The 27,671-nt window shown below is 37.3% G+C and overlaps 2 protein-coding genes across 3 annotated transcripts in view; one reads left to right on the top strand and one right to left on the bottom strand.

The window, feature by feature from the left end:
- The first annotated feature begins 1,051 nt into the window (after positions 1 to 1,051).
- didum (dilute class unconventional myosin) lies at positions 1,052 to 21,339 on the top strand. The gene is made up of 22 exons (XM_066406998.1): positions 1,052 to 1,373; positions 8,076 to 8,318; positions 8,371 to 8,458; positions 10,156 to 10,412; positions 11,456 to 11,914; positions 11,980 to 12,244; positions 12,291 to 12,514; positions 12,564 to 13,074; positions 14,181 to 14,517; positions 14,568 to 14,742; positions 14,990 to 15,264; positions 15,321 to 15,862; positions 16,407 to 16,587; positions 16,800 to 17,050; positions 17,218 to 17,537; positions 17,629 to 17,824; positions 17,875 to 18,082; positions 18,243 to 18,388; positions 18,440 to 18,636; positions 18,729 to 18,917; positions 19,769 to 20,017; positions 20,080 to 21,339. The coding sequence occupies exons 1-22, from the start codon at positions 1,347 to 1,349 to the stop codon at positions 20,200 to 20,202; spliced, it is 5,463 nt and encodes a 1,820-aa protein (XP_066263095.1). The 5' UTR covers positions 1,052 to 1,346; the 3' UTR covers positions 20,203 to 21,339.
- Positions 21,340 to 22,897: 1,558 nt separating this feature from the next.
- The window catches only part of gem (gemini), a 28,678-nt gene continuing 23,904 nt past the window's right edge, over positions 22,898 to 27,671 (bottom strand). For both annotated transcript variants that reach the window (XM_066406682.1, XM_066406683.1), the window contains exon 10: positions 22,898 to 27,629. In XM_066406682.1, coding sequence (XP_066262779.1) covers positions 27,338 to 27,629 — 292 coding nt within the window. In that variant the 3' untranslated portion in view covers positions 22,898 to 27,337. The remainder of the gene's footprint in view (positions 27,630 to 27,671) is intronic.

Raw genomic sequence — 27,671 nt, 5'->3', positions numbered from 1 at the left:
ATAAAATTAAAACGTGAAAGTTCTGAGAAACCATGTAAGTAATCACGAAAATATTCAAAAAACATTTCAAGTTTTATAAAGTGATTGGCGAAAACCAGGAGCGCACTTAGATAATATTCATAATCGTCAAATTGTTCAAAAAAATTGTTCATATTCTAAATTTTGTGCATCTGAGGAATTTTTGAGAAACTAATGACGCCATTGGTGTAAAACCTTACCAGAACCTCAACTAGAACTAGTGCGCTATCTGATTACCATTAGTCAAACTAAAAAATCTGGTACCACGAGTTGCAGATAACTTCGCTACTGAAGCAAATTTGAACAATTATGTTTTAGCCACCTAGCTGTCAGATGGCGCAGGTGGCACACGAAAGATAAAAAATGCGATGTTGCCAATTTAAACATAATTTCCTTATACATATGTAAACGTAACATGTATAGTTCGTGCGTAGTTTTGAAAAAAAAAGTAACCAGTTTGACGATTATTGCGTTGACAAGCTATATCAAAAGACAGGAAAAATATGAACCTTGCATATGTTATTAAAAAATGCCATAAAGATGAATAAAAAGAAGAGAGGAATAAAGTAAACAAACACTGAGAAGTTTATTAGAGAGAAATTGAAAATAATACATGAGAGAATTGGCAAACTAATCTAGAAGCAAAACATTATGAGACAGAGATAATGAAATACAAACCAATAATTAAATAAAAGTGTTATTGAACACTCATTAAAATAAACATGTAAAAAGACAATGAAAAGAGTGATAAACTATTAATAAAAAACAGTTAATGAAAAAAAACAATTAGATGAATAGCAGAAGAAAAAACTATATTTGCTCCTTTAATTTGCCCTTATCAATTCCGCACATTTAGTAGGTATCCAGGACTATTCCACCATGAGCTCAAAATAGCACAATTAGTGGATTAAATTTGTCTTCAACCTGTTTAAAAGCGAAACCTCGTCGAAATAAGAAAACGGAAAACTCCGGGTCGCGCTGCGGCAACGCCGCAATTCTGCCGGGATCGATGAGACCCGGAGCCCGGAGCTCCGGAGCAGTTTGTTTGCGCCAGTGGCGCCAGTCCGAAAACGTAAATTTAATTTTCACGGAGCGGTTTTCGTTAACACGATCGTCGTACTTTCCGCATTTCCATTCGACGAGTTTTTTCGCCCCCCTTAAAAATGTGATAAGATAAGGATTTACCGAACCGAATTCATAGCTGAAAGCGTCGCGTTGTTCGCATTCTTTTTTTCTGATGAAAATGTGTAGTGTTCGTCGATTTTAGAAAATTTCAATCAGCTGTATAGTGAAACTGAGTATATGCAATTTCCAGTGTTTTTGGCAAAATGACAACGGTGGAATTGTACACCAAGGTAAGCGACGAGGAGATTTGCCTCGATTTAGGTCAGGGGAAATGGTGCTAATTTGTCTGAAACCCTTTGAAGGAGGATGGGAGTTGAAGAACCTTGTCGGATGGTTCACATGATGGGTCTAAGAAACCGCAAACCGGTTTCATTTTTTAAATCTGGTGAATACTAAAGCTCGTTTAGCAGGCTTTAATAAGCCCATGTCGTGTTCGATATTAGGTATAGATTTATTGGTTTGTGGTTGAAAAGATATTCTCCTGTTAGGTGCTTGCTAGACAACCAGGAAAAAGTCACACTAACCTGAGCCATGAATGAAAGCTTGAACATTCTTATTCATTTCTTTTTGTTTGAAAATACATTCCCCTCCACTGTTTATTACGCAAGACAACAGCTGTATATAAATATTTATTAGGGCAGGCACCTAATCAGTTGAGGTTTTAAAAATTGTCGCAAAAAATAGTTCCATCACTGCTTTATCCCCCATTCATAGTAGAATAAATAAATATATTTATTATAAATTATTATAAAAGTTGGTGAATTGATTGCCTGAAAACCAGAGGCGTACAAAGTCAGTTTTTCATGTTATTTTTATCGTAGACCCCATTCTAGATTAAGCTCCAAAAATGAGCTTTTTTCCCATTAAATGAAACACTGCCCCGACACTGTTTTTCCATATTATTCACATTCAAATTATAAAAGAAATATTTTGTTTGCTAAAAATCAGACGCGTAGGCACAACTTTTAGTAATCCCCTATTTAGCCAGTTTAACGCTCAAAACTGACATAACACTGATTTTTTGTCACATTCCGAAATCACAAAAACATGGGTGATACGCCGCTGTCAAAGCGTCATGGGCATGATTTGATTGTATAAAAATATGTTAAAAACTTCATGGTTAAAATTTATAATGCGGGGAATTATAGACGTAATTAGGAAGACAGTTTTTGCCTCGCATTTTCCTCATTTATTGATATAAGATGTTTGAACAATCGAAACAACTGTTGAAGGCCTAGCACGCCACTGATCACGTGGAATTTAAACGACTGTAAATGCGTCTCTGAAACATTGAATTTTTAACTTTCCATATAAAAACTCATAGGCGTAGCGAGCGCTTGGAAATACCTCAAAATTCTTCAAAATATCTTGATAATTCTGTCAAAAATGCATTGAAATAGCTTTCAACACCTCGAGTGAGTACACAAAAATGCCTCAACGAGCTGTCCCTCGTTTAAATTACTAAAGGTATTTAAGAAATCTACGTAGCAAACAGACCGCACTCATGATACAAGACAATTTATCATATTTAAAAAAATCAGCAATGGTTTTTATGGCTTTTTTTGGTTTTTAGGCCATTAATGTCTAAAAATTAGAACTGACCTCTGAAAACTATAATTTCCTTTGTCCTTATCATTTAAAGCGTGTTCTGAAGAAATTTAAGTTTCTTTTCCCAACACGTCCATTTGTTAGTTCTAAGTATGTAGTTCCAAGTCAGCAGAGATGAACAGAAAGAACTCTGATTCATACTCGGATTTGAAATTGGAAACTGCATTTTCTCTGACGAAAACTGCTGAATTATGGTCCTGCCATTTTCAATTACTAAGGGTGAAACTACTATTATTACCACGTTGTTTGTGCTATGCTATAATGGTACTTTCACTGTAAGTAACCTTTACCAGATCAGTGATGTTGTGTTTCGGACACGAAAACGAGATCAAAGAGAATGGTTTCAGTTCTATTCTAGAGTGATCTAGTAAAAGGAAACCTTAAAAAGCAATTGACGCTATTTTTTGCTTGAAAATGTTAGTCGTCATTCATGAAAATAGATGTGGGAGCTAATAATGAGATAATACATAAGATTATTTTTTGAATGCAGGGTGTAACGCATCATCATGGAGATATTTCAGGGGGACAAAGCATAGTAACAAAAAAATGCTAATACACCCATGGTCAATATACAGGGTGGCGCATTTTCAACAGATTTTATATTTTTTTGCTTAAAGTTATTTTCATTTTAAGACATTTGATTAAATGTTACGAATTGCTTCAGAGAGTTGATCAATGATTTTTTTCTTTACTTCCTTTACATCTTTAATTTGGATTGATGGATATTGTTGCAAATTCTACGAAAACGGTGAAAGATACGAAAATACTATAAGACAACAAAAAGCTAAAGAATTGAAGAAAGAATTTAAATTTGGTATTAGAATTCGTACAGAGTGCTGAAAAAAAGATACAAAGCATAAAGTAACCCATCGTGCAAAAAAACATAAAACTCTGTATGTGGCTACCAGTGATTTTGGCATTTTATTGTAGAGGAAATAGGTGTACGAAATTTCAAAAAGTACTATCGCTCCCTGAACTGCCTCCATGATAATACGTTGTGTACCGTGTAATTACTTTCCAAGATTACTTTCCAAAATTAAATCTAGTTAATGTTAACTTTATGATAATCACAGAACGTCCATTATTTTGTGCTTTTTGCCCGTCATTCATTGGTGGTAATTTGAATATACTTAGTGCAACTCACAACCAAGGTTCCAGGTTCTCACGCCATCGATGTGGTACCGCTCAAGCTGCCTCATGTTAATAAAAGCAAGGCCTATTATATGCTATTAATTACGGCAATTTCACCTTTTATGCTACTTTCCGTTCAATTTCCTACGTAAACAATGTAATTAGGTAAAGCTACAGCCTTTGGTCATTGTTTTGGGACTTTGGTTCACACGGATTTTTCTTTTTTCACTTTTATTTGTTGCAAAGCGAGACAGCGAAATCACTTTTCATAATAAAGTAAAATCATTAGATTTTTTTTTCAGTTAATTTTTTATTATAATCTCAAGTTGCAGACATCCAATATACCAACTCACCCACCTACATGTTATGTGTAGCAAGGTCATGTTAATCGAGATATTGACAATAATATACGCATACTACTATTGCGTCGGCAATATTATAATTAAAAGCTTAAATAATATGTATAGTTGAATGCCAAATATTTTCTTTAACTAACCCAACACCTGCGATGGTTCCACAAATGCTGCGCCCGTTTAAAACCTAGTAAATGTACTATAACACGACACAGCCAGAATACCAAATAGTATGAAGGTACCATTATATTGTGTACCATGTTCAACTTACATTAGCGACCTTTCACTAATCTTTTAACCGTTAAAGCTATTTTTTTATAGCGCATTCGTGCGTTGGTTGCTTTATAACGAGGTTTAAATTGGGCATTTTTAGATGCAATGCTAGATACCCATCAAAGAAGCATCTGTTCCATACGTCTGAGGGGGATTGTTATTTATTCCATCGAAAAAGCATGCGAAAATGGAAAAAATTTGCTTATATAATGGAAAAACTGGTTTCAAACTAAGAGCCATATGCACCGGTTAAGATTAAGCTTAATCGGAGATTTCAATTTACCAGTGAAGTGTTTTGCGAGAAAGAGATCATGTTGGTCATCAGATATTGAGTTAATGACAGTTTTTGAACGTTCACAGACCTGGCCATTGTCCATTGTGTGGCGACATTTAAAGATCTTCAGGTCAGGAATTTATGTATAAATTAAGTTCTGTCCACTGCCAATCCTCTTTGTGTTTTTGAGCACTCAAATGATCCTTTATGTCGTTGAGAATATATTATTTTTAATACACGCATGATTCATACTCTCTTATCAGCTTTTAGCTTACAATTATTTCTTCAATCACGCTACAGGTACAGATAACACGTCATATTTTATGGATAAACGCTGAATAATATTTAGCTAATCAAAACAGAAATTCGTCTACGATACGTCCATCTGAAGACAGAACTAAGACACATCCAAAAAAGTCTTTTGTACAGGGTAATTTATTAACAACGGGGCGACCGAAAGCTGAAGATACTTCCCATCGGGTGGTGACGATTGGGGGACATATGCCTTATCAGAAAGTCAATAGTTTCGGATATGCAGGGTGTAACACTTAACGTGGAATATCGAAATATTTCGAATACTAGGCATCCTATAAAGAAATGTTTAGTATCCAACTTTAATCAGTTTGAGGGGGAAATGTATTGGTGTCAAAGTTGATTCCCTTTCACCTCCCGTGCGGATGAGATGGGGGTTAACTTTTTAATTTCAAGTAGCAACCTCCATTTTTTTACAGATTTGTATAATACGGCTGTCAATCCCTTTTCTTGAAAGACCACAACCCCGAACTTTTTTCTATCGTGTGATTAAAAAATTTATTAATGAAGGGACTGTTAATCAGAAGAAAAGAAGTCGCCCAGCTACTGGGTGTGGAGAAAACAACCAAATCGCAGTCCTGGTGCTATGGCTTTTAATCCCCAAGTGAGCACAAGAGAAATACTAGGTTCATCAGAAATTTCTCATATGAGTGTGTGGAAAATGCTGAGGATGCACAAGTTCCATACTTATCATATCTCTTTATGCCAAGAGTTCCATGAGGAAGATTTTCAAAATCGTTTAGACTTTTGTGAGTGGGCATCTCATCATCAGATAGAACGAAATCTCAATTTTTTATGTTGTGTATTATTCTCTGATGAGTCATGGTTTACAAATCATGGTTCAGTTAATAAGCATAACATGCATTACTGGAGTGTTGAAAATCCGCATTGGCTTCGACACGTTGAGCACCAGCGTCCTTGGACTATCAACGTATGGTGTGGAGTTATTGGCAGTAAATTTATCGGTCCTCACATAATTGAAGGAAACATGAATGGTGAAAAGTACCGGAATGTTTTGGAAAATGCATTGCCCATATTACTCCAGGACTTAAACTAAGAAGTGCGTCAGAACATGCGGTTTCAACATGACGGTTGTCCGGCTCATTATTCTGCGAAGGCGCGAGAAGTTCTTAATCGTAATTTTAACGGTTCATGGATGGGCAAGTCTGGTCCGGTGAATTGGCCTGCTAGATCTCCAGATCTTACCCCACCTGATTTTGTTTTGTGAAAATATCTCAAAGATTAGATTTATAAAGAAGTACCAACGACACATGAGGATATGATTCTGAGAGTTATAAATGCTTATGCCAATATTTCAAAACACACTTCGTAGATGTGAAGAGTTCTTTTACAGGAATAAACATGCCGAAAGGTAAGTCAATCGTCATAAAGTTAAGAGCAATGGTTTTAAATTCATTTTTGAAAAAAAGAGCTTGATAGCCACTTCCAGGTAGTTCCTCTTGCCAAAATACTGTGTATCTAAAATCATTAGTCGCTACAACGATAGAGGACATATAGAAATTATGCTGAAATCGATAAGGTCTCGCAAAACGACATTTTGAGTGGATAGGAGAATTAAAAGAGCGTCTCAAAGAGATCCGTGACTGTCTGCCACGAGAATAATTACTGAAATCCCTGATTTGGACGTTTAACCAAGGACTGTTCAACGCAGATTAGTCAGAGCGAAACTGTACAGCAGATATCCAGCCAAGAAACTGTCTTACCAGGCCTGCATTAGCACGCCGACATTTGAATTAGACAGTTGAAAACTGGAAAAGTGTATTATTTAACGACGAATCTCGATACAAAATCTTTAATCCAGATGGACTGAGGCATGTAAGGCTCCCAGCTAACACCAGATCTCATGTCCATCAAATGTTACATCAATAATGAAGGACGGAGAGAATAGAGTATTTTCATGAGGCTGTTTTTCGTGGAGCGAAGTAAGGCCATTGCACTTCATAAATAGGACTATGGATCGATTAGTATATAGGGATATACTCCAGAATGTTATGTTGCCCTAAGCTGAATGAGATTCGATGTTTGTTTCGACAGGACAATGAATCAAAACCCTCGTCTCGCCCTGTTCAAGAGTGGTTTTACGACCACAATTTCCAGGTTCTAAAGTGGCCAGCTCAATCACCAGACCTTAATCCCATCGATAGCCTATGTGAAGAGGTAGAACGTCCGGTTCGTACTATAAGGTTCTGAAATAAACAGTCTTTAATAGATAAAATTTAAAAAATATGAAGGAATATGCCGATTTATTGACAAAATTTAATTTCATCATTGCTGCGTCGATGTCAAAAAGTTATAGCCCATAATGGATACCCTCATGTTGTGGTTTTCCGATTGTTCTTGCGTTTATTAAATTAAATTAAACATTTTTATCGTGAAAGTTGCTCTACTTATGTCGCCTATAGTTTTGTTTTATTTCAGTAAAGGAATTATTCAAAAACATAAACTACTAGAAATGCTAATGAAATTGCTTTTTTTGTTTTAATTAGGACACCAATTAAATAGCAAATTTAGTTGTTGCCATATTTAAAGAAAATAAAAGATACATGCAGAGTTTTATATTTTTGAAAAATAGTTATTTTACTTTTATCCGATAGTGTGTACAAGGTGTTCTAAGTTAAAATTTTACTTCATTTTTTGCCATTATTCTAAAAATATCTATTAAATGAATCTATTGAATTAATTAAAAATTAAAATTTTAAATTTTCAACATCCTGAATATAACCGAAACTATCAACTTTCAGGTAAGGCATATTTTCTCCAATCGTTGCCATTTGACGTGTAGTATCTTCAGCTTTCGGTTGTCCGATTGTTTATGAATCACTCTGTATATATCTCAATTTCTGATTAAATCAGCCATGTGTAAGACACCATGTTTTCTGCTTCATGGAGCGACTAATACCCACATACATTCAACAGAATTTATAATCCGTGACATGACTAGGATTTTTCCTCTATTTAAGGGTGCGCGTGTATGGATACCTCATGCAGACAAAGTATGGGAGGGCGCAGTCCTACTCGAGGATTTCAAACCGAACAAAACCACCTTGAAAGTCCAAACCGACGATACCAAAGAAGTTATAACCCTGCAGTTAAAGGGAGAAAACGATCTGCCATACTTGAAGAACCCAGACATTCTTATTGGGGAAAATGATCTCACTTCTTTGTCGTACCTGCATGAACCCGGGGTTCTGTATAATCTCCAGGCATTAATGTTAAGAATTACGATTGTTCTATATGATAATGAAAGTGTTTTAGGTTCGGTTTTGCGAAAGGAAGGATATCTACACGTATTGTGGCATCGTTTTGGTCGCTATCAACCCTTATGATGAGTTGCCCATTTATGGTGAGTCAGGTTGATAAGATGTTTCGAATATTGATAACCGGCGGATTGTTTATACTAAGACGGCCCGAAATGAAGCTTCTATGGTGGTTCCATTGGTGGGACTTCAAAATTATTTAAAGTTTTATTTTCAAGTACAGGGTCTTAAAAAAAAACGTTGCGGTCAAACCCCAAAACACATCAGGAGATTTACTTTTAATGGCAGATTTTGATGCTGCTGCTGATTCATGTCAAAATTCTAATGTAATGATCAGTTTTTTTAATGTGATAGATTATGTGGTACCTTAGTAATAGTGATTCAGTATTGAACTCGTCCGTAATAAATATACAAATAGAAACTGAGCATTTTTTTGGTGAAATTAATCTTCATCAAAAACATGTTCATTGGAAATGTTAATAGTCAAAGTAATCTTCATTACTATCTACGGTTCTTTGCCATCTATCGGGTAGATGATAGATGCCCTCGTGATGGAAGCTTACTGGTTTCGAGGCAAAATAGTTATCGAGCAATTTTTCAACATTTGCAACTTTAGAGAACCGCTGATCAGCTAGATGAAACTGCATTGATCTGAATAAGTGGAAATCATACGGAGCCAAATCTGGAGAACACGCCGGACACTGGAGAATTTCCCAGTCTAAGGAGAAGAAGAGTTCCTGGGTCGGTTTTGCTGAATGTCAGCGACATTTGTCAGTGACATTGTCATATCGTGATATAGCAACATCACTTTCCGACTTCTGTGAACTGTAAATGGTCTTTTTTGCTCCAGAGCTTCGGTTAATTTGATTATTTGGGCCTGATAACGTTCAACTGAAACAGTTTGTTCCAGAAACTCGTAGTAAATTACTCCTTTCCAATCCTATCAGGCATGCAGTAAAATTTTCTTGGCATCAATATTTCTTTTGCAGCTGACGTGGATGGCTGGCCTGGATCAATCCATCCTCTTCTATGCTTAGGGTTGTCATACAGAAAATTCTTTCTTTTATACCGAGAAAGCAAGTTTATGCAGATGTCAACTCTTCGATTTTTGTCGTTTTCGGTTAGCTCGTGAGGAACACATTTTCCTTTCTATTGAATCTTTCTCACTACATGCAATCGCATTGAAATTGCTTGTTGAGTCCCTTCTAACTGTTCTGATTTTTTTTTTCAGTTTGTCATGGATTTTCGTGCAGGAAAGTTTGATTAGAAATTGTCCACACCCAAAAGTGGTCAATCGTCCTCAAGACAAAAATTTTCCTCACCAAACCACCTTCCAACAATTGTACCACAAAAACAATCATCTCCTCCAACCGAATCAACCAAAAGCAGCATTTTTTTTCCAGTTTAAAACACAATCACATTGATATTCTTAAATTTTACCTGGAAATATTCATTTCTTAATCGCGTTTCATGCACTGAATGAGAGCTCATGGGCAAGTGACACTTCTATCACGTAAAGAGCAATGACCAAACTGCACATGCTTAAAATTGCGGACCAATTGGATGCGTCCACGTATATTTTTTAATGTGGCTAAATTCAGTGCTCAGTTTCTTTTTGTATTCCTATTGTTTGTACCTCATCTCTTGTACGACCGAAAAAAATTATCGTTATGCCCCAAACTATAACATGTGACCAAAAACAGATTTCGCGTCAGCATCAGCGTTTTTAGACTTCTTCGATGTCCTGTATGTTTGAAATCAAAATATGATTTTTTTCCTTTAGATATCGACACAATTCGCGCGTACAGGGGCCAAGCGATGGGAGACTTGGAACCCCACATTTTCGCGGTGGCAGAGGAGGCCTACACGAAGTTGGAGAGGGAGCAAAACAAGGACCAAAGTATCATTGTTTCTGGGGAGAGCGGGGCTGGGAAAACAGTTTCTGCCAAGTATGCAATGAGGTATTTCGCTACGGTTGGGGGGAATGCCACCGAGACGCAGGTGGAGAAGAAGGTGTTAGCTAGCAGTCCTATTATGGAGGTACGTGAACAAAAGGGTTTTATTCACCATTTTTTATATACAGGGTTAGCCAGGCAACCCGTTCATTAGAGAACGTTTAACTTTCCAGTATTGTAGCAAAATGAAATTTGGTTTCAGACTAGAATCAATCATTTTGAATCGAAGAACAATATTTCCAAAATGGCGGCACATCCGGTTATACCGGAAGCAACTAGCAACTTTACTATTTTAAATGGAATACCTCATTTTTCGCCATTTTAGGATTCCTCGTCAAATTTTAAAGCCAGTTTGTGTAAAGTGTCTTATGTCTAAAATTTACAGTTTCCGAGTTATACCGGAAAATTTGAACATTTTAACAGCTGCAAGATCCCACAGAAATCGGTATTGTGAGCTGACCGTTGTGAATTTTGAAATCGATATTCTGGGCCTTAAACAGGACTTAATAAACTACGTTTTGACGTGTTTCATTTTGACAAAAACTCTTCCACAACCACCTACGCATGCCTATAGTGTTGCATTACTTCAAATGGGACACCCTGTACTTTAAAGCATTTTCGAGTTTAGAGTTTAGTTCTTTATAAAATATTATTAAGGTTTCGTAGATCGATTCTGAAGAGGTCCTGTTTAAATCCCAGAACACCGATTCCAAAATTCGCAGCGGTAAGCGCAAAATACCTATTTCCGTGTAATCTTACAGCTGTCAAAATTTTCAAAATGTCCGGTGTAACTCGAAATCGGTGAATTTTAAACATAAGACATAAGTTGGCCTTAAAATTTAACAAAAAATTCGAAAATGGCAAAAAATAGTGGGTTTCGCTTAAAATAACGAAGATGGTAGTTACTTCCGGTACTAGCGGAAGTGCCGCCATTTTGAAAATATTTTGCTTGGATTCAAAATGGTCGATTCTGGCCTAAATCAAATTTTATTGGGCACGATAGTAGGAAGTCAAAAATTGTCTAATGCACGGGTTGCGTGGCTAATTCTGTATAAGGTGATAATACTGGTCAGACTCCCTTGCAGTCTTCACAAATGTACCTTGGAAATTAGGATTGGCTAATTCCAGGCCATCGGAAACGCCAAAACCACCCGAAATGACAACAGCTCCCGCTTTGGCAAGTTCATAGAACTGCAATTCAACACCCACTTTAACATCAGCGGCGCTTCCATGAGAACGTACCTGTTGGAGAAATCCAGAGTCGTCTTTCAGGCTCCCGACGAACGAAATTACCACATTTTCTATCAATTATGCGCAGCCAGAGACAGACTAAAACACTTGCATTTAGACCATCAAGATTCTTTCCACTATTTGAACCAGGGTTCCAGCCCTGTGGTTCAAGGGTTAGACGATCTGGCAGAGTTCCAAGAAACAGAGAATGCCTTATCGATGTTGGGGTTCTCTGAAGGGGAGCAAGAAAGCGTGTTCAAGATCCTGGCGGGGATATTGCATTTGGGGAACATCGAGTTTAAGCAGTGTTTGATTGAGGTGGAGAATGAACAGGACCAGGATGGATGTGTAATTCCTGTGAGTGTTACTTTTTAGCACGTTTTATGTATGTTTAGGTGAAATAACATTATATCATTACAAAGAGAGGGGATAAGCACCTGAAGATTCTCTCAGAGCTTCTACACTTGGACCAAGAAGAATTGCAGCGATGGCTAGTAACCAGGAAGATAGTGTCCATGCGGGATGTGTATTTGAAACCCATGACCACCGAAGAAGCTGCCTTTGCCAGGGACGCTTTGGCTAAGCACATCTATGCGGAGCTCTTCAACTGGATTGTTTTAGTCATCAACAAAGCTTTGGAATCCAATATTGCCAAGCACAAGTTCATTGGAGTGTTAGATATCTACGGTAAGCCTTAAATCTCTTCGAACAGACCTCTGGAGGTTCATAATAGGTTTTGAAACTTTCGAAACCAATTCGTTTGAGCAATTTTGCATTAATTATGCAAACGAGAAGCTCCAGCAGCAATTCAACTTGCACGTGTTCAAACTGGAGCAGGAGGAGTACATCAAGGAGGGCATCGAATGGAAGATGATCGATTTCTACGATAATCAGCCTTGCATTGATTTAATCGAGACCAAGTTGGGCATCTTAGATTTGCTCGATGAGGAGTGCAAGGTTTTTATTGACCATTTTGTATGCTCGAATTTACATTTGAAAAATTTAGATGCCTCGGGGCACTGACGGCTCCTGGACCGAAAAGCTCTACCTGAAATGTTCCAAATACTCCCATTTTGCGAAAAGTCGCTTCGGACAGTCCAGTTTCATAGTGAACCATTTCGCCGATAAAGTCGAATACGAGAGCAGAGGTTTTTTAGAAAAAAACCGAGATACAGTTATCGAGGAGCAAATCAATGTCGTCAAGGCGAGCAAAAATCGCCTGCTGCAGCGCCTCTTTTTGGCTGATGAGCAAAAGCTACAACTGCCGGGTACCAAGCTCAAAGTGGTGTCCGCAAAGCTGGACCCGGGGGCGAAGAAATCGCACAAGAAGTCGGTGGGGTCGCAATTCAGGGAGTCGCTGAATGCCTTGATGACCACTTTAAATGCTACCACCCCTCATTACGTCCGATGTATCAAACCTAATGATAGCAAAACAGGGTTCGAGTTCAATGCGAAGAGGGCGGTTCAGCAGTTGAGGGCCTGCGGGGTATTGGAGACTATTCGTATTTCGGCGGCCGGTAAGTTTTGTTTTCGTAATAATAACAATAGTCTTTACTGTAGATGCTTCTTAAACTGCGTTAGTATTCGGAAAAATATCCCTTTTTATAATAAAAACAGATCTTCAACCCCACATATAGTTTCAGTTTACGCTACTCTTGAAGTCAATAAAATCATTTTATATGCAAGTGTTATACAGCGTATCAATTTGAAGGCGAAGCATCCTCGGTATTTCGATCCCTGTAGAAAATATGTAAATATGTAAAAATACGTCGATTTTATTTTCAAAGGAGAGATTCTTTAAATCGGCTTTCTATTAAATGGCATGCCCCTCTAGCGAGGGTGGAAACAACCACTAAAACCTTAAATGGGAAAGGGGGCCGAATCATACCTTATTTGAAAGGTCTTTCAATTACCTTTTCAAACATACTTCTTTTTTTCATTAAGAGGCCTTCGAAAAATGATGTCTAAACCGTAAACAAGCTTGAATATCAACTGCATTGTAGAAAAATTGCTTGTTAATGTTTTAAATATTCAAAATGCTATTCATTATTTTCTAAACAGCAATAAAATCTGTGTTTAAAGTCCACTCTAAAATTCACAAAAACTTCTACTTAAATGTCCCTACACGTAGCTGTAATTCTTTTCTCTAATCCTTCCAAATTTTCAGGCTGGGTTTTTACCCAGCATTGGCAAATCGAAAGCGAGTACGCGAGTTAGACATCGCCAAACTGCACACAGCTAGACAAACTAAGGAAAAGATCAAAGATCTTGACGCGATTGAACTTTTGCCACAACCAGTATACAGCCCCGATCTTGTTCCATTTGACTATATTTTTTTCGATCAATGGCACATTTTCTGCGCGATCGCAACTTCAATAACTTAGGCCAAGTCAAAGCAGGGTGTCGCGAGTTTCTTAATCCTAAGGATAAGGAATGGTACTGACACGGAACCAAGCAACTCGCCAATAGATGGCTTCAGACAATAGAATCAAATAGCCTTTACTTTGAAACTTGATAATGTCTTGTTTTTCTAAAATTTACTTAGAAAATATTATATTAATACAAAAAATGCACTCTAATAGTTCACTCAATGGTTCATTTGGTTCATCCTAATATTTCACAGGTTTCCCTAGCCGCTGGAACTATGACGACTTCACATTCCGCTACCGAGCCCTTTGCAAATTCAAAGATATCAACCGATCAAACCTGCTGCAAACCAGCAAAAACATTCTCGGCCAGTACATCAAAAACTCGGACATGTACCAATTCGGAAAGACCAAGATATTCTTCCGCGCGGGCCAGGTGGCTTATCTCGAAAAGCTGCGTTACGAAAGGCTTAAAGCTTGCTGCATAATGATGCAAAAAACAGTGAGAGCTTTCGTTGCCTGGAAAAAGTATCGGCGCATTCGGAAATCTGCAGTTTTGTTGCAAAAATATAGTAGAGGACTTTTGGCCAGAAGGTATTTTCATGAGAAGTTTTCAGAAGGAACGTGCAATAATTTCTTTGCAGGAAGGCGAGGACTATACGCCGGGAGAGGGCTGCCATCACTGTTCAACGTTATTTACGGGGATATTTGGCCAGAAAGAAGTTCCATCAGATGAGAAGGTGCATTTTGGGTTTGCAGACTCGTATCAAAGCTTTATTGGCTAGAAGAAGGTTTAAGGACATGAAGAATCATGCCAAGGTACGTCTATTACTCCTTCTGTCCCAAAATACATTTGTGATTCAAATTTGTCCCGAAATAAGATACACAAAAGTCTCAACAAATAACTTCTACAGAAAGTTCCATTTTGATACATATACAGTATGTCTTCAGATGGGATTGCTAAGAGGAGGAAGTTTCTTATTTGTCATTTTATGAGAAAATGTATTCTTCATGAAAGTTTTTGCTTGCTCCAAAACGGTTAAATTAGTTCTGTTATATTTTTTAGGCAATCGTTCTTCAAAGATACATCAGGGGATATTTGGCCCGTAAGAGATTCGCCAAGCGCACAAGGTATGTGGTGGTGTGCCAGGCTGCAATCAGACGCTTTTTGGCTAGAAGACAGTACAAAAAACTGCGCATTGAGGCTAGGTCTATAGAGCACGTCAAAAAGCTCAATAAAGGGCTTGAAAACAAGATCATCAGCCTGCAGCAAAGGATAGATGAGATCAATAAGACCAATTCCGAGTTGTTAGTTTACAGAAACGAAGTTAATGACTTGAAGTAAGTGTGATTTGACGTTTTGAGACATATTTAACATGAAATTTTCGTGATTTTAGAAACAAACTGGTCACCCTTAAAGCTCTGGAAATTGAGGTCAAAAACTTAAGCGGCCTGATCATAGAAAAAAACAAAATTATCGAAAAACTACAGGAAGAGTTGCAAGTTGAAAAAGAAGAGAAAATCGACTTGATCAATGAACATGAAAAATATTGCAAGGAAGCAGAAAACCAACGTCAAGGATGGTCTGAAGAGACCGATAAACTCAAAACAGAATATGAGAACATAATAGAAATGCTCAAAATGAACAAGAAGGGAGTGGAGGAGAATATGAAGCTGCGCATGGAGGAGGAAAAGAAGGAAATCTTGACTGAGACGGATCAGGAAAGGCAGGCTTATCAAAACCTGTTGGAGAAGTACCAGACATTGGAGCAATATTGCGAGGAGATGGAGAGGAAGCTCAACAGGGGAGGCAATCACAGCAGCGATATGAGCTCTTTGTCCGGAGTATATAGTGGTAGTATTGCGGAGGACCATGGGTATGGGTCAGTGCGCTCTACTGTGAGCACGAGGGAGCGGTTGGAGAATATTGATTGGAATGGTACGTTGTTTTTTTTTCGCCTTAGTATCAATATTATTAGGATAATTTTATCTTCATAAATCCATAATGGCGAAGGTGAAAAACACTTTGTATTATTAAGATAGTTCAAGAAACTAATTAAAAAAAATTATTCCCTTTGTTGGGTTTTGCTGGATATAGTTCGTCTTTATCTGGCGATTTGAAGGGAAGATAAGTTTTTTATAAATCAACTTACTTTCTTCTAAATTAGTACTCTGTGCAGTGGCGTAGTCTATAAGGTCTGATCTACGCATCACCGTTAGCGGAGTGTCATTGCATTAAAAATGTAGGAAAACTACTTGGAGCAGAACGTCCAAAGTTTCTCCAGTAGCGGGTATCCGTCCAGAACTTCCTCCAGATCTTTTTCCCTCCTGATGCTTAGCTAACTTGCTAAAGGCTTACTTTTACCTTAGCCCCCGTTTTTTAATATTCAGTTAAGAACCTACATTTGGAAATTAAGTTTTCAAAACTTTCCTAGTTTTTTTTAATTATCGTTCTTCACCAGGGAATATTTATGTAATTTTAGCTGCCAGCAATGCAAGTCAAACCCCGAGCTCGAGTAGCGACAATGTAAAATCTGAACTAGAGAACAACGTAGACATAGGCCTAGTACTGAAACTGCAAACTAAATTAGCCGATGTGGAAAGGGAAAAGGATCGAATTCAGAAGCGATTAGATGAATTGGACATGTCACCAAGAATAGAAAGGTAAAAAAGCACCCCCATATCGCACTGTTGTCATTTATCGAGTCAGTGCAAATCGTTTATTAAGAAAGTTATGATCATTTTGGAATCATTTTGAACATTTTATGTGATTTTTTTAAATCACCCTGTATACAATGTCTCTCAAAAAATTCAGTTCGGTGCTTGAATGTTCTTTATAAAAGCTTTTCTTATGCGAATTCTTCTCTTCCTATTAGAGCCGAAAACGCAGCAAAAGACGCAATAAAAATCTCTGAACTGGAACTGTGCAACTCTAACTTAAAATCCCAACTCCTCGAACTACAAAACAGTATCAACGAAGGAACAGGTTGGTCCAAATTGCATGAGCAATTGCGTCAAATGCAAATCGAATTGGACCGAAGAAGCGGAGAAGTCGTGCTGCTGAAGAGCGTTCTGGCCAACCAAACTGACAACATGAAGTCCATCGTCAATTCAAATAATCGTCTGGGTGAGCGATTGCTTCGTAAAATGGGCTTTAGGTGCTAAGACTAACCTAATATGCTTTGGTAATGGTAAAAGGGCTTTGAATCGCTTTAGCTTAAAAAAATTGTCGGTATTAGGTTGAGTTTTTTCACTGAAAATTAATAACCGCGAGGATTGATATTACAATTACAGGCGCCTACATCAACGAAGACGGAGAGCTAGCACTAGCCTACGAGACCCAGAAGACTATAAATAAGCAGCTAGAATTAGAGTTGCAAGACGAAAAGGCCAAATACAAAGCCCATGAGAAAGAATATAAGTTGGAGATTGAGAGGTTGAGGGACGATAATGAGAGACAACAGCGAATCCTTTCCGCGAATTTAAATGAGACTCCGCAGTCTCAGGCTGAGGCGTTTATGCAACACGAAATCGCCAGGCTAACTGGGGATAACTTAACGCAACTGGATAAGAATGAGTCTTTGACTGAAGATGTTCGTAGGATGAAGAAACAGGTATGTCTCCAAAATAGTTCTTTTCGTTTCGTGAAAAACAGTTGTATATCTTGAACTCCCCAACTAAGCAATTATTTTCCCATTGTTCTAGTTGAAAGTGTTAAGTCGGAAACTGAAAGAAGCTGGCTTAGACGTTGATGGATTGCAGCTAAATATGGAGAAACGGCAGCCTCCCGTTCCCGTAGGAAGAGCTCAGCCCTGCATAAGGAAGAAAGACAGGGATTACTTGGGGATGATCTCGTTTAAATCTGGAGATGAAGGGCTCATTATGAGGCGATTGATCACGGGTGCGTATTTTTCTCATTTTCTAGAGCAATTAATAGGAGATTTGTTTTAGAGTTAACTCCAAGAATGGCTTTAAATTTCCTACCAGGCCTGCCTGCCTACATTACCTTTATGTGTATAAGACACACCGATTACATAAACGATGAGGTGAAAGTGCGGAATTTGTTGCAGGCCTTTATAAATACAGTGAAGAAGATTATTAGGAAGAAGCATAAGGAGGATTTTGAGTGCTTGGCTTTGTGGGCAGCCAATGTTATAAGGTAATAAGGAATGGTTGTGTTTTTGGCGAGGGAGATGATTGGCAAAGAAACATTCAGATCTATTACACGAACTATTGAAATGTTTACTCTTCATTTTATATCAGTGATGAAAACTTGATGTAAAACTAATAAAATTCAAATATATATTTCTGGTTAACAGGTTGGTCAATTGCATGAAACAATACAGTGGAGACGCGCAGTTCCAGAAATCGAACACTCAGACCCAAAACGAGCAGTGCCTCAAGAATTTCGACCTCTCCGAGTACCGACAGGTACTCTCTGATATAAATGTGTGGTTGTTTCAAGGTCAGTTTCGTTTGATAGTGCTTTACGATGTTTGATTCTTTTTTTTCTTAGCACTCACTCGCAATTTGGAGGAAAAAATCCAACCTTTGATAGTTCCCGCGATATTGGAGCACGAAGAAGTGCCTGGAATGAGCGGAAAACCTTCGGGGCTGCGCAGTAGAATGGGGAGCGTTTCCAGTCCGGTGGGAGGTGAGACCAGTCCGAAGCCGACGGCGGCTTTGATACAAGAACTTATAAACCATCATAAGGTAAGAAATAGTTTTTTGTACTAGTAGTAGATGTCAGTTATTAAGTCGACGTTAGAAAACTGGGTGTGAATCACCTCTCCTTTACATCACAGATACTAGTCTTCTACGGCGTCAACCATAGCCTGATTTCCGACCTCTTCAAGCAAGTCTTCTACTTCATATGCGCCTCCAGTTTGAATAACTTGCTGTTACGAAAAGAATTGTGCCATTGGGCCAAGGGGTGTCAAATAAGACACAATTTATCTCACTTGGAGATGTGGATACGAGACAGGAATCTAGACGTAAGTATTTAGTGTTCCATGATTAGATTCTTTATCAGATCACCAAGATTCTCAAAATCGTTAAAGTCTATAGTTTGAGGGCAAAAGTTTTACTGTAGGCAACGTATTCAGCATCAAAAGATACAGGAATAGACGTGACCAATATGAGACCAAATAAACTAATTCGGTCGCAAGAATCTTGCCCTATACAGTATATTTCATGACACTAGAGATATGAAGGAGTGTGTGCGTTCGCGCATCTTCATTTATAGTATACAAAAAACTACGTATTGAAGATCGACTTTCGTAGTGTATGAGCTCTGCAATGTTGCCGGCTGGCTTTCTTTTTTTTTTTTATTTAATACATATGATAATTTCACGTTTAAGAGTTATATTTATTTTCTCATTTAATTTTGAAAAGAAAAATTATTTGTAATAATTTTGATAGCAAACGTTAAATAACAATCAAGTAACCTGGCTGTTTCAAAGCAAGCCGGCAACATTGTAGAGCTCATGCAGTACGACAGCTGATCTCCGCTATGTTTATTTCGTTTTTTTGTATACTATAAATGGAGATGCGCAGAAGCATACACTCTTTCATATCGCTAGTGTCGCGAAATATACTGTTTAGGAAGAGTATTAATGCTAATAAAAAAAATGCAATATATTCTTTTTTGTCAAATTCATCTCCAATGGTACAGCCACAACGCTCTATGGTATTTATTCCAGCACACATTCGATTCCTTACGCCTGGTCTAACCGCCATATGTGGTTTCACTTTATTGCTTTAGATATTTTAAGGCATTTCTCAGGCATCTTTTGAGGATTAGTTTCGGAAATCCAACCCGATGAGGATATAAATTCCTTTACAGGAAGCCTCAATTGCATCAACTCTCGAACCCATAATCCAAGCGGCTCAACTATTACAAGCCCGGAAAACAGACACCGATGAGGATGTTAAGAATTTGTGTGAAATGTGCAGCTCCCTAACGCTTCTACAAATTTGCAAACTGCTGAATCTGTACACTCCCACCGACGACTTTGATAAAATCCCCTTCTCGTTTATCAGGAAAGTGCAGAACAGGTTGAAGAACCGACAGCAGGACCAGCCAGAGCAGCAGGTTGGATATTCCTTTACAGGTTCATTGTATGGATTCTAACTGAGCGTTTTTTTCTATTTAAGTCGCTGTTGATGGACATTAAACGCAATTTTCCGGTACATTTTGGCTACAGCTCGTCGGAGATCCGATTAGAGGAGATTGAAATTCCAGCGAGTCTGAATTTGCCTATGCTGGAGAAGCTTTAAATCCGCGATAGTTTAGTTTCAAAGTAGGAAAGTAGAGAGAGAAGAGTGAGTTGTTGTTGAGTAAATTCACTATTTTTTTTAACTTTCCACAATGTAAGAACCAAAAATTTGCTGACATAAATTGATTGATTTGGAAGCAATTTGGAAAAGAAAAGTTATAGAAAATGGTTACCAATAATTGGTGGATTCAACATTACCTATATCGTCTGATAAAATTTACCTACACAATGTATAGAAACGCAATTGAGACAATAGTAATTATATAGGTACTTAAAAACAATCTATAGGTACTCCCTTTAGATCAATAATGGATGGTCAAGTGTATAAAAATGTACTTAAAACTTGTCACAGATTGCGTTGATATATTTTAATAGCCAATTATACATTATTATACATTCCTGATAGTTCACTGACCAGGGTCTGTTATTACCCCAAAAACCAATATTGTCACGAATTTAAAGAAAAATTTATTTATACAATCAGATTAGACCCTGAATTCGCTAGTGAACTAGAACGTATGTGATTTAAGCTGTGCCTCTTCCTCGTTGAGTTTCTATAGGGTTAGTCCTTAAGTATTTATTTTTTTTTATATAATTTTTCAGCTACAAAGTTGCCTTGATTTTGTATATTTATTTTCTTCGTTGATTTGTACAGGTAAGTATGTAGCTATAATTAAATAATGTATTGCAAAAAAGTGTTATGTACAATATTAGTGAGAAGAAATACATATTCGTCGTTAAATCCAGCCCAAATGGTTGGAAAAGATTTATTATAGTTACTGAGGGTTTAGATAGTTTAATAGCTGGTTATTATGCAAGTTACACGCACTATGCGTTTTGGTAATAATTATTCAAATTGCTCGTTTAAAGTTGCAATCACAGCTTTTACACACTTTGGAATTTTCATAAAACGCACTTCCCTGGTTTGATAATAACTTTGATATTTACTCTCTCATAAAGAGTGCTAGGCTAGATGTTTTTGCTGACTCAAGACATACCAACTATCAGCTCAAAATCGCCATAACAGCAATTATTATTGTTTCGTGTAACTTGTAGTTTAATATCAATTTAAAATTCCAGAGACCGCTAATCCTATTTACAAAGATGTATATTTCTAAGTATTAAACAGATACCTCTACCACTGAGTATTATTTGTTTTTCTAATACTCCATACATCTATGAATTTTGTTTTCAAAAGCCAAAAAAAAATGTGCAAAAAATAAATTTAGTCATCATAAAAAACTAGTAGCGTACATGGCAATTTTGCACTAAAAAACTTTGTAAACATTGGATGCTCCTATTTCAGCGAGATTTGGTTCCGCAGTAGGTGTACGATACAACATTGCTATGCCGCCGTCAAAACCCGAATCGGACAACTTCAGTAAAAAATTTCATGATACATGTTGTCCTTGAACTTGAATGCATCTGTTAAGTACTTTTTGCTAAATGTTTATTTTAGCCAAGACTGATAACAGAAATTCTTGATTGTTAGTTCGACACATTCACTTGTAAATTTTGTCGTAAAGTTTCGTGGCGTTCTAGGTCATCCGATCCCTTTCTTTTCATTCTTCTTTCCGCGAATCGAATTTCGAAATGAACTAGTGCGTCGGGATACGAAACAAAGACACCGAAACCTTCGCCGGCATCGACGTTATATCCCTCGGGACGGTTCCGGGTCGGCGCAGGATACGTAAAGTCCGAGGTTTTTTAGTGGGTAGCCGCAGTAGGTGAATCCCACGCTATCCAGCCGCCGCGACAACAGGCTGGATGTCTTTTGAAGATTTTTCCTCGAAAAAAAAAAAGAAAAGTCATGCGATGTAACTCCTTTAGATTCCTTTCTGTGGGGACATGTAAAGTCTCTGGCTTATGAGACGCCAGTGGAAGCAGAGTAAGTCCTGGTTGCACGAATCACTGCAGCATTTGAAATCGTTCAAAATGATTATCAAGTTTTTATCCAAGTTCACAGAAATCATGTACATACGTCGTTTAAACAGGTGCAATGATGTTCAAGGACGACATTTTGAACACTTACTGTAGTGTTATTTTGTACAAATAAATTAAAATGACATCTACTAAAACTCGATAAAAACATTTTTGCACATAACTGTCTTAAATGATCAAAAGGCTGTAGCGCCTTAAGGAGACATTTGCAGACACGAGTTCTTATACTTAGATGCCTTCTATTGTTGCACTGAACATTTCCTAGAAATTTGATCTCACAGTTCTGAAACATCCTGTATAGTCCGTGATATTTTTTAAGCGCAAAAATCGAAGTTGTCCAATTTGAGTTTTGACCACGGCACATCTATCAATGCTGTATCGTAAACCTACTGTGGAACCAAATCTCGCTAAAATCAGAGCATCTAATTTTTAGATCATTTTTTATTGCAAAATTGTTATATGCGTCAGTCTTTGCGAAAAATGTTTCATAGGTATTTAACATTTAGTATTAGGAATGCAGAAATGCAAGGCCGTATATTTAACTCGTGATGGTTCTTCAATAGGTCTTCGAGAAACCAATATCGCACATAACATACACCTACTTCAGCATTTTATTGTCATTCAACGTTACGTTTCGTTTTGATTTTAAAAATTATAGAAAAGATCATAGTGCGTGATTATGTGACCTCCAAATTCTTTTTTACAGTAAGTGAAAAATAGTAGACTTACCTGACATAATCCTACATAACAAAAACTTTTTTTATTAAAATTATAATATTATTTAATCAATTACTGCAAAAAATCGATTTTATAATACGCTAAACAAAAAATACACTATAACACATACCAACGACCCCACCTTAATCTTGATTCATTTAGGTATGCCTACTGAAATGGGCACAATGAAAAGAGAGGAGACAAACGGGCAACAATGTTAATTGACGTACCAGTTTCTTTGAAATATCTATAACAATAAGGAAGCACGATTAATTGGTTATTCAGAGTCTTTTTCAAGATTAATCTCGTTGGTATTAACACCTAGTTTTATTCTACAATAGTTTAATAGGGCAGCATGTTGATATTTTACAGTTCCAAATTCTAAAACTCATTATTCTGAAAGAAATTGTTGAATTTTAGAATGTTATTATTATGTTACCCTCAATATTACTGGTCAATTTATCTGATCGTCTGAAGTGTCCCATCTGAAATGACACAAAACACTGCCTGCATTACGAAATACAAATTTAAAAAAATCTAAAGCCTACATGTTCTTTTGAGACTTACAATGTATTCAATTGAGCTTCTTAATTATAAGAAAAAGATGCATTTCCTGGCGTGAAAAAGCGATACGGAAAAGGCAAAGCTCCCCTCCCGCCTACGTTGGCATAGCAGGCCTTTTGGCCCAGCACCGCGACTTGAGAGGTAACGCTCGAAATATCGAACATTATGCATTCTTTGATCTCATTGTGTTGACAGTCATTATCATTCTCTTCAATAGATCTGCTACACTAACACAGGCGAACGGTGACCCATGGCTTGTTCGTTCCGGTTTATAGGTAGTTATGGCGTTGTAGTTAAAATTTCTCATAAGAGCAATTCCTACTGGATGCAACCAAAGTTTACACATGATAATATACTAGTTTTTAAATCACAATTGATTAAAATATAGTTTAAAATTGACTATTATCTGCAGACGCAGAATAACCCACCGTTTTCAAAGCCAACTGTTCGGAAACCCTATAGAAATGCATAGATGGGTCTATTATGCGTTTTAGGGGTGTTTATACAACCAAACAATCACCTGAGAAAAAGCTAAATATTTTATATATCACTAAATCTGCTATAATTGCAACTCTCCGTAATTAAGGGAATTTCGGCAGGCACTTATCGAAATTACCTCTTCTTATTTACTTGTTAATGCAAATATGTATGATCTAGAGTTAACATAATATTATGCGCTACATCTTAAAGAGTGAAAAGAGAGTTTTTACTACTTCTTAGTTCTTCATTTGTACTGAGAAAATGGCTACAGAAAAAAAACGATTGCAATCTCATTTTTTTCTGCATTATCACACGTGGAAATGCTCGTCATCTTTCGATCTAAAATCGGCGAATGCAGGATTAATGTACGCACTAAAACCGAATATGCAAATCATTTTTAAACGACTAATAATGGGAAATATACACCACGTAGCTTAACTGGATAAAATGGGGTCGAGTATACGATTTGATGAGGATGAGAACGTAATTTTACCCTAGTTAATAATAATAATATAGTTGTAATAATATATACGTAGTAATTACAATTTATAGCAGCAAATAACTACAAATACCTTTTTTTCCATAAAAAAAGGAAGTCTATCTTGTTTTCCCGTCAGCGTCACTCTTGAAGTAGATAAACGAGATATTGTGACTCTAACACGCAATTTCATTATACAAAAATATGAAGCCATGCGTTCATTGATGATAACGATAAGGCAAGTATCACTTAAATAACGTATATATACATCGGGAACCTTAAAATAAGGCGCATGATTGGCTCTGATGTGTAACTTCGCTCGAAATCTTACGGAATATACACTCTATGTCCAAGATAATGAGACTCTGTAGAAGTATTTTTTATTCGTTTCTAAGACCTTTAAGCATACACTATGTCAAAATGATATTTTTCCAGTTATATCTTTGCCTTTCATACGGATAACTATTAAGTACGTACGTATCTCGGACACACGGTATATACAAAATTAGGATGGTGAATATTTCGATGCTCACTAGGCACTAGAAAAATCTAGTTTCTAGGTGGATTTTTGACGACCTTTAAAATTAAACTTTTTCGTGATTTGACCGGTCTTGTAACCTCTTTCGTAAATTCCAATGGTGGTTTTGAAAATTTCATCATTCGTTATAGTAGTGGCAGCAGTAGTTTAACGAGAAAAAACTGACTTGACACCCAATGGCTTTAAAATCCAATGGCCACAAAACCATCCCAATGTAGGCACTAAGATACCCATAGGACCACTAAATTAAAGTATTGGCAACTTTACTTGGAAGATAAAAGTTCGTTGCCATGGCTTATTTTATTGGCCCTTAACCAATTAGCGAATTACACGTTTTCCCTAACACGGCAACAAGATGCTGCCGTTGTGTCAAACCAACATGACCGCCTTATTTGCAAAGCTCGCGAGCGCGACAAGAATAACGCCATATTGGCGGCTGTGACGAGCATTAGCCATGTTATCAAATGTAAAAATACATTGTCAAAAACTTTAATTATTATAAAAACGAAATACACCCTCAAATTGCGAACATTCTTATTACGATTTTAAGAAATTTCCTCCTTTGTTACAAACTTACGAAATTCCTAAAGCTACGTTCCAACAGAGTAGGAAACCAATTCCCGATCGTCAGAAATATGTACAAAAGGTTTCGATCGGTGTACTACGCGTATTTCTGATGGCCTGGAATTGGTCCATCCTTCTGTTCCGCCTGGAAGAGGCCTAGTATTAGTTCTTATCGATTTTAATGCTCACGCAATTAACTAACTTATCTTCACGAAAATGGGGTTATACATAATATATTGTTTGTCATACAAGTTAATCAAAATTCATAAAACCTTTGTCATTGTATGTATGTCTCCTGTGAAAATTTACTGACAACTAAAACACGTTCCACCTCCCGATCTAATTGTAATACTGTTGCCACATTTCTTTTCAGATAAAATAATAATTGTACTCATGCTGATACCGAGTAAATTAAATTAGAACCAATTTACGATTATTCTTGATTAACTTCTGTGGGACTTCTTTTTCGAGATCGTTTAACAAGTAGCGTCTGTTTCCCGATACCTCAATCTTTAAGGTTACATCGCGTACATCCGTGATCTGTACAGGTGATTGTGGATTCGTCAGTTGGAAAACAACATTCGGGTATTAGGGAAGGGATCAACAAGAGTTTTCATCAAGGCAGAGGAATTTCTGAGGCACCTTGGTTTGGATTTGAGTCTGGTAGGTTATAGTGAGGGTCGACATAGGGTACAGGTCTACAGCTGAACCGGGGCTTTGACAGCGACTGGCTGTATACAGTCTGCGGAAGAGACCATTCTATTGGCATCCGGTACTGTGCTCTACACGCTGTGGAATGGTTATTGAACCAAATTTTCACCCTGAACTTCGATGGACATAGACTAGAGCTAGTTTGTCATATTTTATAACACATAATTTATTATTATATTAGATGACTTGCAAGAGTAGCAGATATCTGAAAGGATTAAGGTCGATCCAACCAAGTGTCAAAAAATATTAATAGGGAGGCATAGCGATATCATCGCAGATTCGCTGGAAGTTGATGGCGTCGAAGTGTCGTGGCATGGCATAGTCTGTTATTTAGGACTGGAATTGGATAAAGCACTATTTTGGGTGCCCAAATGCCGCTACTGCTAAGACAAGGGAAGGCCACGGCCTTATTATATCTCCTACTCAAGAAAAGAAGCCATACTGCCGCAGCAAGCGGCAGAGGTACAATAGTTTAGGCCTAAAGCAATATATCGCAAGACATTCGTGAGAAAAAGTGAGTTCCAGAGACAAAAGCCAAGGAAAATCGCCCGGGGATTTTATAGAAATCTGACTCCGAAATACTTAACAATGAAAAAATACGAGGTTTGTTATTGAATTTGTTTTTGTCTTAAATGGTTTTATAAATCGTGCGATCTATTAAAAATCGAGCGAACTCTACATAGTGTGAGCATTAATGTCGACAAGACCTGCAATTTATTGTTGCTTGCCTTTCCTATGTCCATGAGTTCCACGTGACAACAAGTAACAATGTAAGTAAAAACGTTAAATTAGCCTAAAATCTACTTAATAGAACGAACATTGTTAAAACGTGAATTCGTCGTGTTCTTAATTCCGCAAATTTTATGCGTTTATCCGCAAATATTTATATTACTCGACGCCCCTGTGTCGACCATAAGGGAAATTTAGTTACGTTCACAACAAACTATAAATACGTGAAGGATAAGCTACTGGCACGTGGCTAATAAACCCTGAGAAATAACATAGAATCGCTAAATATTGTGTCGATTTTTAGCAAAATTTTACGTATCCGAAGCTTGGAGCTGCCAATTATGTAAACCAACAAAATTTGCAATTTTCGAGTGTGCGAACCAAACCTAACCGATTACCCCATTGTAAACCACCTTACTGTTTAGCCGTCCTCTTAAGCACAAAAATATTCATTCCATTCTCCTGTAAAACGCTCAGCGAAAACATGGTCTCCGATTCGACGTGCCTCAGAAAATCGTCGTTTAATTGCACGTGTATAGCCTGAGGCCCTTCCACGTAAACCGCTTTAACTTGTTCGGTCCTCACCGACGTCATCGAGCACAGTTTCTGCAGAAGCTCTATATGGCTGTGGCTGCTCAGGAACACTGCGTTGAATACTGACATGTTCTCTCTGCATATGTAGAGTTTGAGTTTCGGAGCTATTGCCCTATGGTCAAAAAAACGATAGTTAAGTACATTATTATAATAG

Source organism: Euwallacea similis, chromosome 3 (genome assembly GCF_039881205.1).
Source record: "Euwallacea similis isolate ESF13 chromosome 3, ESF131.1, whole genome shotgun sequence".
NCBI classification, from domain to species: Eukaryota; Metazoa; Arthropoda; class Insecta; order Coleoptera; family Curculionidae; genus Euwallacea; species Euwallacea similis.
This window is presented reverse-complemented; position numbering and strand designations above follow the sequence as displayed.